Source organism: Atractosteus spatula, chromosome 17 (assembly GCF_055471065.1).
Source record: "Atractosteus spatula isolate fAtrSpa1 chromosome 17, fAtrSpa1.hap1, whole genome shotgun sequence".
Classification (NCBI taxonomy): domain Eukaryota; kingdom Metazoa; phylum Chordata; class Actinopteri; order Semionotiformes; family Lepisosteidae; genus Atractosteus; species Atractosteus spatula.
The window spans coordinates 13,887,622-13,899,140 of NC_142722.1; the positions used below are offsets into that span (position 1 = coordinate 13,887,622).

Genomic DNA, 11,519 nt, shown 5'->3' on the forward strand with positions numbered 1-11,519 from the left:
CAGCAATGCAACATCTCACAAAGAAACATTTGCATGTGTCACCAGTAATCCGTGCGATGTGTCGAACCTAAGAAAGGTTTTCTATCGCATTTTTAAAATCCTAAATACAGCATGCATGAAGTAGGCTATACTGTACAATACGATTCCGTTATTCTTTCAGCTCTATATCGCCATAACGAAGTCGCCTGTAAGCAATAAAACCTTGTGTCACTTATGTATATATTGCTTGTAGAATAGAAGTATAGATTTTTTTCCCAAAAAACGTCACCGGCCAATGCAAGGCGTCACAATCAAAACTTCACAATCGTGGAATTTCTCAACGTTCTGCGGCTTCGAAGCTGTTTCCAGGAGACGTACAGTAGTTGGGCTCAAGTGACATTGACCATCTTCGAAGTAAATGAGAGGTCTTTTAATTTTTTTAGGTATTTTCTATTATAATTTAAGTTAATTTAAAGTAAACACTATATTTGAGTTCGCTGCAAACCATAACTTTGATGTCTACAAAATTGCTAAGGTACGATTATTATAATTTCCTCAAAATATTCTTTATAACAATATTTATGTTATATTTTTGACGTGTTTGACATAAAATACAATATGTTGAAGTGTAATATTAAGTTTAAACTGTCGCATTTAATATTTATTTAAATTAAACATCTAGTGTAGAGCACAATTAAAAATCTAAATTATTATTTTTCATATTAGCGAAGGGATCAGCATGATTGATCGAAATAAGTAGTTCAGCTCTGTCGCTATAGTTACAAACGTATGGCATCATGTCTGTGGGTGTGCTGTCATCCTTCTGAGAGTGAAGTTTGGGTGGCTAAAAATTGTACACATCATGGTGGATGGTTTTTAAAGCAATGTCAACAAGGTAATACAAGATTTTTATAATGTGAAGTGGTTATGTTGGACAGATATTTACATCGTCCTTAACCTAAGACGAAAGATTAATTTCTAAATAAAAGGGACGCTTGGACTCTTCTGAACAGCTCTGAGCAGTGTATATCACATACTGTAGTATCAGCATGTTTGTGTGTAGATTTGTCTGTCTATCCTGTACTTTTACAGCGTGATTAATCTATATCAAAATAAATGTAGCGCTGTTTTTTTTAATCCATTTAGAATTACCACTGTTTAATTATAAACCTCACCCAGTCTGGACCTGCAGCCCCACAGTGGGAGTGTGTGTGAATACAAACAGGCCTCTCTGATTCCCAGCACCCCTTGAGCTGCTGGGGAAGTGGCACAGGGGGTCAATGGGAGACCCCACCCTTCCTCACCTGGCCAAAAGACAAGGGGAACCAGATTAAGAGAAGTCTGACTGACTCAGTTTGACTCCCACTGTGCTGAGTGCCTTCACCTGCGGTCGCAGGCAGCCATCACTGGAGCCTGATGCACCGATTACTAAACAAATCAATATAATAATAATAATTGCTTACACTTCTATAGGGCATTTCCGGACACTCCACTCAAAGTGCTTTTCAGGTAAAGGGGACTCCCCTCCATCACCACCAGTGTGCAGCCCCACCTGGATAATGTGACGGCAGCCATGGTGCGCCAGAACACTCACCACACATCAGCTATCAGTGGGAAGGAGAACAGAGTGATGAACCAGTTCAGAGATGGGGATTATTAGGAGGCCATGATTGGTAAAGGCCAGGGGGAAATTTGGCCAGGACGCCGAGGTAACACCCCTACTCTTTTCGAGAAGATTTTTAATGACCACAGAGGTCAGTTTTAAGGACCTCGGTTTTACGTCTCATCCGAAGGACGGCGCCTTTTTACGGTATAGTGTCCCTGTCACTATACTGGGGCATTAAGACCCACATAAACCCCCTTCTGGCCCTACTAACACCTCTTCCAGCAGCAGCCTTAGCTTTTCCAGGAGTCCAGTTGTGAGTTGCAGGGTGATATGGCTGCTGGCCATATAGTGAATATAGTGCCTAACCAGGGAGATTAAAGGGCAGTGTGCATAGGCAACAGGCTAAATGTGTTTAAATACCTGAATATATTTTAAAAGTTTTTCTTTATGGGTTTTAGCTTTGTTGCATGAAAGATGCCACTAGTTCTGGATAAAGAGGCACAAGCCGGGATGGAGGCAGAGCTGAGCAGGCTGAGGCACCAGCATCATGTCCTGAAGATGGAGAGCAAGACCTACAGCGACCAGGCCCAGCACCGGATCCACAAGCAGCAGTGAGTGCACGCTCTCCTGGGCTGTGTGTGTCCGAGCAAGGAAAAATCGGAGAAAAAAAAGTTGTAAATCTTTCTCAAGGTCCACAAGCCATAGTCTTGTTCAAAGTAAATCAACTATACCATTGGTCTGTTAAACACTCTGGGCCTTGAAGGTACAAAGTCACAAGACATTTTAAAGAACTAATAATTCTCAACCTCCTAGTTTAAACGATGGAGAATAAAATTCAGTTTGCTCCAGTGGTCCAATCATGTATTCAGTTCAGTTACATGAGAGGTCAGAGGAATGGGTTTTTATGGACTAGACTGGTAAGATGACAAAACTGAAACGGTACATGAATGTTCACTCATACTGTGCTCTGTTATTGTTACTGGCTGATGCTGATGTCCAAGTGAAGTAATTGTGCCAACAGAGAAGAGATCAATCGCATGCTGAAAGAACAGGAGGAGATGGAGACGAACATAAATCTGATGACATCCAATCAGAGGACACTGAGTGACCACTGTCACCTACTGGAGCTAAAGTGTCTGTTGGAGAAGCAGGACCACTACAACACGCTCATCCAGAAGCAGAAAGACCACATTACCAAGCTGGAAGTGCAGGTAGGTATTGTCACAACACCAGTGATCACTGCATTCCACCGCATGACTTGTTGTGTTGAATTCATTTAACAGAGAAACATTTTCACACTCTGCTGTAATATGTTTGTATTATGTGTATTTTAACATGATTTGGCATAGACTGAGCACTAAATTTCTGATTCTGCCAGAATCTATTTGGGAGTCAGAGATGAATTTCCCCAAACAACACAACATTGCACTATTCCTGCAAAAAGTCTTGTAAACCACTTGCCAAAACTCAGAATTATGTTTGCACCAAATTCCTGCAGAATTCCTCCCAAGTATTTTGTAGGAATAACTTATTTTTAATCTCAAATGCAATACAAAATGCTTCAGCAATTTTGGGGCTAAGACAGGATTGAGTTTAAGGTTCAGACACTTTGACCTAGAATATTTAGGTGATCCATGAGTCTGAGAGCAGTAGTGCTGGAGAAAATAGTAAGAATTCCAACAGGAATGAAGCTGTCATTGGGATTCTTCCTGTGATAAAAATAGGAAAATATCCTCGTCCTGCCAGACAACAAAACGGAACTGCATTTGTACTATTGTGTGCCTCGTTTCGGAAAGGAAATGACATGCAGCAGTGTGTGTTGCGTTCTTCCCTGTCGTACAGCCCTGCTGTTTCTCGCATTGTTCGCAGATTAAAGAGGTGGAGGCGAAGCTCCTGGAGAAGAAGAAAAGAATGAGAGGAAGGAACTGCACACAGCACAGGCCTGCTCAGCAGCAGAAGCAGATCCGAATTCTGGAGAGCCGTGTCAGCCAGGTTAGGACCATTCAGAGTCCTGTGTCCTCCGGCAGTTGGGATCTAATTTAAGGAAAATAAAAGATCCGAGTGCCTCGCCATGAGTGTATGTTGGGTCCCTCCATTCCCGATGTCAAGCCTGGGGCATGTCACTGACTGGGTGACTGGGACTCCACATGTGGTGGTGCAGAGTGGTGTTCCCAGGTGTCTGTAGGATTACAGTGACATCAGAGAGAGACATGGATTGTCCTCCAATCATCTCTCACTCTCCTGTACGGCACTATGGAGCCGGCAGCATGTTAAAAAAATGACAACAGCTGAGATTTAAACAATTGCCAATTCTAAACTGGGTGTACATATAATAAAAAAGAATTAATACTTCCATATTTGTATTAAAATGATTATTTATCTTAAGGCAATTGGCCATATTCGATCTGTCATTGTACTGTCTACTGTCCATTCATCCATTTTCTAACTGCTCATGCAATTCATGGTTGCAGGGGAGCCAGATTTTGGCAAGCAATGGGAGCAAGGCGGGGTATACAGGGCAGACCAACAAAAACACAGACACACACTCACACCAGGACCAGTTTTCCCAGAAATCAATTGACCTTCCAGTATATCTTTGAAGTGTATGAAGAAGCCAGAGCTCCCAGAGGAAACCCATGTGAACACAGGGAGAACATACAGACTCCACACACATACACAATGCTAACCACTGTGCCACCATGCTGTCATTACTGGCCATCTTGCAGCTCTATTATATATAGTACAGCAAATACATAGCAGTCAATGTCATCATAGAAAAGGCATGTTTGAAAGGCACTTTGAAATGCAAAGACATTTCTAACATGACTGTAGCTACAGCCTTGATCTACAGCCTTATCCAGAAAAGACAATATCAGCTCTTTTTGTAGTGAGCTTGAAGTCAGTGGAACCAAAATAGGTTTAGGATCTCTTTTTCTCAGTCTAATGACTATTATTTAACATCTCTTCTCTTTGGAGTGTGTGACATTAAGCTGCGTTGAGTCATTCCTGGTTCGTACTGTGAGTAGCACTGTCACCCTGAAACACTGTGTTCCTGTATGCTGGCTGTGATCTGGACTGCTGAGCCCAGCTCTCCCTGTGTTGCTTGCAGGCCACTATGCAGTTTGACAAGCTGCTGTCCAGGAACCAGGCCCTGCGAGTGGATATTGACCACCTCCGGTGGCAAAGGGACACTTTTGGTCAGCTGTACCAAAAGATGAGCAAGGACGTGCTGCTCCAGCACAGCGTCATGCAGGAGCTGGTGGAAAAGTCAACCCAGGCCTATGACCAAAGGTGAGGTGTTAACGCTATGTCCACCATACTCCAGTGTTATTGTGTCAATATCAGTGTTATTTGCATGAGCACCAGGGTCTGCCAATCTTGTCTGCTGACCATTGTTGCCCTTTGTCTCAGTGGAAGTTTGCAGGCCCTGTTTCTAACAGCTCTTGTCAGATAAATCAGAAAACCCCATACCGAAATCCATAAACAACACATTATCAATACAGGAGAAGATACAGTTACGCATAGTCCTGTCCTTGCCGAAACTTCCGACACTGAAAGACAGTCCAATGGCTCCATCTACTGGATGAACCGGAACACGACTGAAGTTGCAGTTGTAGTTCAGATCAATGCCAAGATCACACAGCTCCTCCAGGCTGAGATCAAGGGACAACGGCCCCACTCTCCTTCTGTCGTACTCATTAGGCAGTTTGTGAAGCAGTACAGCTTGTCTCAATGGAATTGAAGGAGGGTTATAATTATGGGTTTAATCATCAGCTGGGGCAATTATTGCATTGGTCTGTTTGGCTGATATCGGCTGCAGGGTCAGTCAGTAGCAGGATTAGAATTGTTTAGAGCCAATGGGTAAGCCTTGCAAAATAAGACATCCACCATATATTACGAATTCTGAAAACATTTAATTTAATTACGCAGAGCACCTATAAAACCTTTATGGGCCTGGATGGAAGTTTTAGTTTTTGCAGTAAATTTCCACCAGTTTTACATGTAATTCTTAGTCCTGGTATTTCAGGCTAGAGAGACACCCTATATTAAAATACCTTTCACACTGATCACCTGACTGCCTAATGCTCTTTTAATCGGATGATGTAGTAAGTTCAGTTTATTCTTGAGTAAGGATAGGCAGGTCCAGTCCTCAGGGGCTTGGTCCTGCAGAATTACAGCTACTGTTCAACCAGCACCTGATTGAGTCCTAAAAAAACAGCCTTTTGTTCAAATAAGTTGTTCAGTTAAATATCTGTGTCCCTAAGAATTGTTTTCGCTGCTGATCTTCGGTGTGGCTGGAAACCTTCGTGAGTAAAACAGTGTCAGCGGTCATGTGAGAAGGTGTCCGTGTGTCTGTCTGTCAGGTCCGAGGCTCTGGCCCGTATGCAGGCGGTGAAGGACCGCAGTCAGAAGGACCTGGCGCTGTACAATACCGAGCTGAAGGAGATGATGAGGGTCATCGACCACGAGGACAAGCTGAAGAGCTTTATGATGCTGAAGTCCCAGGAGCGCGCTGCCGCTGCAGAGGACGAGCCCACCTCTGCCAAAAAGAAGAAAAGTAACTTTTTATTTCCAGTCCCCTTTGGGTTTGCAGTGCGACTGCGGGAAGAACTGGGTCAGTTTACGATATGTTGTTCCGCAAGGTGGAGGGCAGGTTCGACTTAAATCTGCCGGAAGTCTTTCGACACTGTAAAAGGAAAATTAGCAGCGGAGGAGCAAAGCTTTATGCCATGAAAAGGTGCGCGTTTGTGGCTCAGCCCTCTGATTCAGATGTGCCTGTATCTCCACCTCGGCCCGTATGGGTGGAGTGGTGGCTCTGTGGCTAAGGATCTGCACCTGTGGCTGGAAGGTTGCCGGTTCAAATCCCGCGGCCGGCAGAAGAATCCTACTCTGTTGGGCCCCTGAGCCAGGCCCTTAACCCCAACTGTTCTAGGGGTGCTGTACAATGGCTGACCCTGCGCTCTGACCCCCAGCTTCTCTCGCTGTCTGTGTCTCATGGAGAAAAGCTGGGGTATGCAAAAAGACGACTTCCTAATGCAAGAAATTGTATAGGGCAAACAAAGTAACATTATCATTTTTATGGTAATCCACCCCAGCATCTCCTTGTCTGTCCGCACCATCTGTTTGACTCGTTTCATTGCAAAACAATGAAAACAGGCTCAGGACTGGCCCTCCCTGCGAAAGCAGGGGTGAACGAGGTGACATTAACCCCCCGGCTCAGCTCCCAGAACCCTGGTTCCATGCCGTAGTGCAGTGAAAGTCTTCTCCCCAAGTAATAAAGAAGAAAGAGGCCTACAGCTAGTGTTAAAGGCTAAATTGACAAAAACCACCGCACTGTCTGGGGCTTCACCGTCCCCCTGACGGTAGCTGTGCCTGTAAAATAAGGTACCCCTGCAGCGACTAGTGTGCTGGTGCCTCACTCTGCTCCCTGCACTGCAGATGCTGAGCAGGCCCTGCGGGAGAGGACGGGTGCAGAAAGCCTGGAGACCTACCAGGCCGTTCACAGGCGGATGGTGGAGCTGGCAGGAGAGGACAACCTCAAGGAGATAGGGAGGAAGTTTGTGGAGAACGAGGAGAAGAACTTTGCGTATTTCAACTACATCAACGAGCTCAATAATGAGGCAGAGATGCTGGAGCTGAAGATTAACAGGATGAAGGTGTGTATGCTCTTGTAAACACAAAGGCTGTCCTTCCAGAACAGTAGACAGTCCTTTTTTTTAAAAAAAGCAGCAAACATTTGAATGTTGACATGGATAATGATATAGTTGACAGTAACAAGTGCAATTTATTTCATTACTTTTGTGTGATTATAAAATTGATTTACTTTACCCCAGTTCCAAGGAATTCAAAATATGGAATGCAGTGACTTTGTTACAAGAAAGTACCCTTTTAAAAAGTCTCAACTGATTGTGAATTCTAGAATTTAAAAATAGACGTTTTCATATCCTACTTTTGCTCATATCCCCATGAAATGTATTTTCCAAGCCTCTTGTGATTTGTTTTGGCAAAAAATGCACGAATGTAAGAACAAATATTTGAAAAGAAACATGTATTTTGTATGCTGAAATTTATGCAAGCTACCAAATGCCTTTTCTGTGGCCGGGATGGTAAAGAGAATTCAAGACAAGCAGTAGTAAAATGTAGCACATCGGCTGGACTAAATATAGAGCTCCTATAAAAAAGGAGCCTGGGACAGAGATTCTGAGAACGTTCTGTCATCTGAGGCCAACCTTGAGGACTGCTGATAGAATTGAGGCTGGCCAGTGCCCAGAGCCCTTCGAATAGTGTGCAATCAGATAAGAAGAAATCGGTTGCAGCAGGAATATAGTATACAAGAACAGAATGTGCACTAAGACCATATTTGAAGTATTTCTGGTAGAATTTGCATGTCGCAGATACTGTATCTGTAGTCAATCCGGGTCATAATGGTGTCCATCAGCTGCCTGGTTTAACCCTACTCACAGAGATCCCCTCTTCTTGGTCCATGCGTAAGGCGAAAGGTCAGGACCACTAATAATGCCATCTGCCTCTTGTCCAGCTGCGGCCCATGCCTTTAGTCACTTTCAATAAACATTCATTCCTTCCTGTCCTGCGGCAAGACCAGTTTAATCACTGAGGGTTCTACGGAATTTGCTGTCATTCTGTTTGCCAACTTTCTCCAGAATGAAATTCTCCAGTTCCAGTTGGAGGACAGACACCATGAGGAACAGAGGAACGCTTCATTAAAGGAGCTAGAGGTAATGGAAACAGAGCTTTTGCACTCAAGCCACACTACAGCACAGCAGCATGGTCTTCTACTGATGGACTGTATTCGAAGTCATCACAGCATTCATTTCAGATCACAAACAGTACTTGGTTTACCAGGTTCCACCATTGGCTCTGCAATCTTGCAGAACAGACACATATCTTTAGGGGGCTGCTGCTGCACAACATCCACACTCACAGAAAGAAACAAAAAGATCTAAGCTCTAAGGAATCCCATCAATCCCATCAATTGGTGACAGTCAGACTATTCATCAAGCAGTAACGTGTTATCGCACTGTTAGTGCAAGACAGGTCCTGAGGGAGGACTGAGTGTAATTACAAATATAAAGGATAGAAAAAATTAGAAAACGTATTGTCATGATATTGTAGTATTACTTCATCAGTTTCACTGTATATTGTGTAAATAGGAAGGGGAAATTCTATTCTCTCTTCACAACACAGGAGAAGCAATCTCAGGACTTCCCACACTCTGTACTGGGGAATCTATTACAACATTAAAAATTAAACAGCACAGTAAGAAAACAAACTAAATTAAATTATTTCCTATAAGGTAAAAGGGTATTTGAATGATTCTGTCGATCGCTGACCTGACGACCGTTGTGTATGACGATTGATGTAGTGGGTAGAGAGCGGATGGGAATTGCAGCAGTCATTTGTGACCTTGCGAAATCTGTGATTGGTGGAATATTTTCATAGATCAGAAAATAAGATTGGCCTGACAGGCAGTCCAATTAATCATGAAGTTGTGTGCTCTGTTGTGTTGGGCTCTGCAACCTTTTCTTCTCACTCCATAAAAAATAGAGCTCAGTGACAGACCATATTAAAGATGTTTAATTACTTCACAGAAATATTGCAGTCTTTTTGACCGGATCTCCAAATGTTGAATTAGTAGTATTAAATTTATCAATTTCATTTTTCAACAGTTGTAGGCTACCATGCCAGATAAGGGTTACTGTTGGTTTTGCATGTACAGAATGAGTAGATAGTGCCCTTTAGTTGCCCATATGGGAGCCCATTTTTACATGGTTAGGAGGCTGTATGCTGGCACACCAGTGTATCTCATGCCTGTATTGCCCACTGTGTGCCAGTATAGGCTCCATAGGTACATTATTGCCGGGACTTTATACTTCATGCAGAGTTTTAAAGACTCTAGATCCTTTAGGTTGTGTTACGATGATTTTGAGGAGCAAGAGTCTGCATGTTTACAGAACTGGAAGGGATTAAATACAGTCTGACTCTCTCAGTGCTGATCATCTGTCTACTTTTCCATTTCAGGTGAAGCTGGAGACAACCAGAAGCCAAGCAGATGCCCTGGAGTCTCGATATAAGTTGACTTGCAAATCCCTGGACCAGCTGAAGACTGGCATTGCAGATCTTTTCACCAAGATGAACTGTGACCCCTTGCCCATCTTGGAGAAACTGGGTGGTAGCGAGGGAATCAGTTATTCCAACGTCACCCAGTATATTGGTAGGCTTCCTGTCCAGAGAGCCAGACATGTACTGTTCTTGTTGTGCAACAGGCTGAGCAAAGGGAATGTCATTTCTCCCCAAGTCAACACCAGTATTTATAGAAGAGTAACAGGACAAACACTAGCATTCAGCTGTCAGTTCATAGTTTCTTTGCAGGGTCTGCTGTAATGTATGAACCATATCAACAATAGCTGCAAAGGGATCTTACGGTACACTGGGCCTTACTGATGAACTTATTCATGTTTTTATATCGCTGATTTGTAGGACAAGCAATGACCTTCAGCTTTCAGCAAGTGTCACACCTAGGAGAGGGATTGAAACCGCCAGACACATTAAGAAAAAAATCACCTTACCATCTTAAAGAAATCTTACAAAATACTTGTATAGCAGATTTTTGCCATTTCCTTTACCTTGAAGTGTATGCATTGCTGTTGATTGGCAGGCATACTGGATACTTTGATACAATACATCTGAAGGTATGTTGTCGGTTTGTTGCTGTTGATTGACAGGTATCCTGGAGCAAAAGGTCAATGAAATGATGATGGTCTTATCGTACCTGAACCTGAAGGATGCAGAGGAGCAGGACTTGCCTGCCACCAACCCCCTGCTGGCCAGTTCTGCCCTGATACCCACCGTGATGCCTGTGAAAATGGAGGTGCCATCTGATTTTGAGGAGAGCGAGGCTGAACAGCAGCAGATGGCAGGTACTGACTGGACATCAGCCTCCGAGACAGCAAGACGAGTCATGTCGTGACAGTGAATACTATGTCTTACCAGGCCTGTTTACAGTTTGTTTCATTTTGTATTTGTAAGTTTTGTTCAGATATTTTCTTTCCATTGAATGGAATAATTCATCTCCAGCTCCTAATCTGTTCTGCCAAGCTTGCGGGTGTCTGAGGTGGGGAAGCCCTAATATGCGAGGAAAGTTTTGATTTTGTCTGAGAAGGATATGCATGCTGTATGCAAGTGGAAATGCATTTGAAGACAAATCTTCACAAACTGTCAATGTGGATAACCCAGATGCAGTGTCATCTCATACGACACAGGTGTGAAGTCCTAGCCCTCAGCCAGATGTGCACTGCAGATGTGGCTCATCAGTTAGTGCTGGGTGGTGGAATTCATTGACTCCTCATTGACTCCTGCTGGGAGGTGAAGATCTCAGCTATCCCACTATTCTTTGCCCTTCATACCTAAAGGCTGATCTGTCATTCTTTTCAGATGACGACAAGCCTCTGGATATTAGGAGCCTGCGAGAGAAGGTGCTTCCGAAGGTGATGGCCTCAGAGGAGCTGGCGAAACGCTGCGAGCTGTCCAGGGCCGATTGCAGGACCCACCGGGAAAAGAAGAAGCTGTCCACTGTGATCAAAACCACCTGAGAGGTGAAGCCAGAGCCCAGAAGTCCCCCAACACCTCCAGCTGTTCAATAAAAGAAAGACAAGCTCTAGTCATGGTGGGCTGTCTGTTGCTTGACTGTCACTAGATGCAGCTGAGAATCTGTGTGTACAGGCTATCTAGTTATAACTGTGCTTCAGACTGAATTTTATTCTGAAAGGAAGTTCGTTTCACTTTTATCATTTGCAAACCCTTGTCACAGAGATATATTTCCAAATGGAAGAAAAGCAAATACTCCTGGCAGCAAGTCGAACAGTGAAAAAAAGTAGCTAGACAAAAATATGTATTCTGAGAAATACACTTAGCA

At 43.6% G+C, this 11,519-nt stretch overlaps 1 protein-coding gene across 1 annotated transcript; it reads left to right on the forward strand.

Moving 5' to 3' along the window:
- Positions 1 to 2,059: 2,059 nt before the first annotated feature.
- On the forward strand, positions 2,060 to 11,196 carry LOC148819190 (coiled-coil domain-containing protein 63-like). Its single transcript, XM_088936134.1, has 10 exons — positions 2,060 to 2,196; positions 2,607 to 2,796; positions 3,455 to 3,577; positions 4,695 to 4,876; positions 5,950 to 6,143; positions 7,025 to 7,242; positions 8,248 to 8,322; positions 9,626 to 9,818; positions 10,330 to 10,524; positions 11,039 to 11,196. Exons 1-10 carry the CDS (start codon positions 2,060 to 2,062, stop codon positions 11,194 to 11,196), a joined length of 1,665 nt encoding a protein of 554 aa, XP_088792260.1.
- The last annotated feature ends 323 nt before the right edge of the window (positions 11,197 to 11,519 follow it).

What these genes read in the sequence shown, in the direction of transcription:
- LOC148819190 (XM_088936134.1), top strand. Translation starts at nt 2,060, where the DNA reads ATGCCACTAGTTCTGGATAAAGAGGCACAAGCCGGGATGGAGGCAGAG. An exon ending in TGGAGAGCCGTGTCAGCCAG is followed by an intron (nt 3,578 to 4,694) that starts GTTAGGACCATT and finishes TGTTGCTTGCAG; the next exon opens with GCCACTATGCAGTTTGACAA. An exon ending in TGAACAGCAGCAGATGGCAG is followed by an intron (nt 10,525 to 11,038) that starts GTACTGACTGGA and finishes CATTCTTTTCAG; the next exon opens with ATGACGACAAGCCTCTGGAT.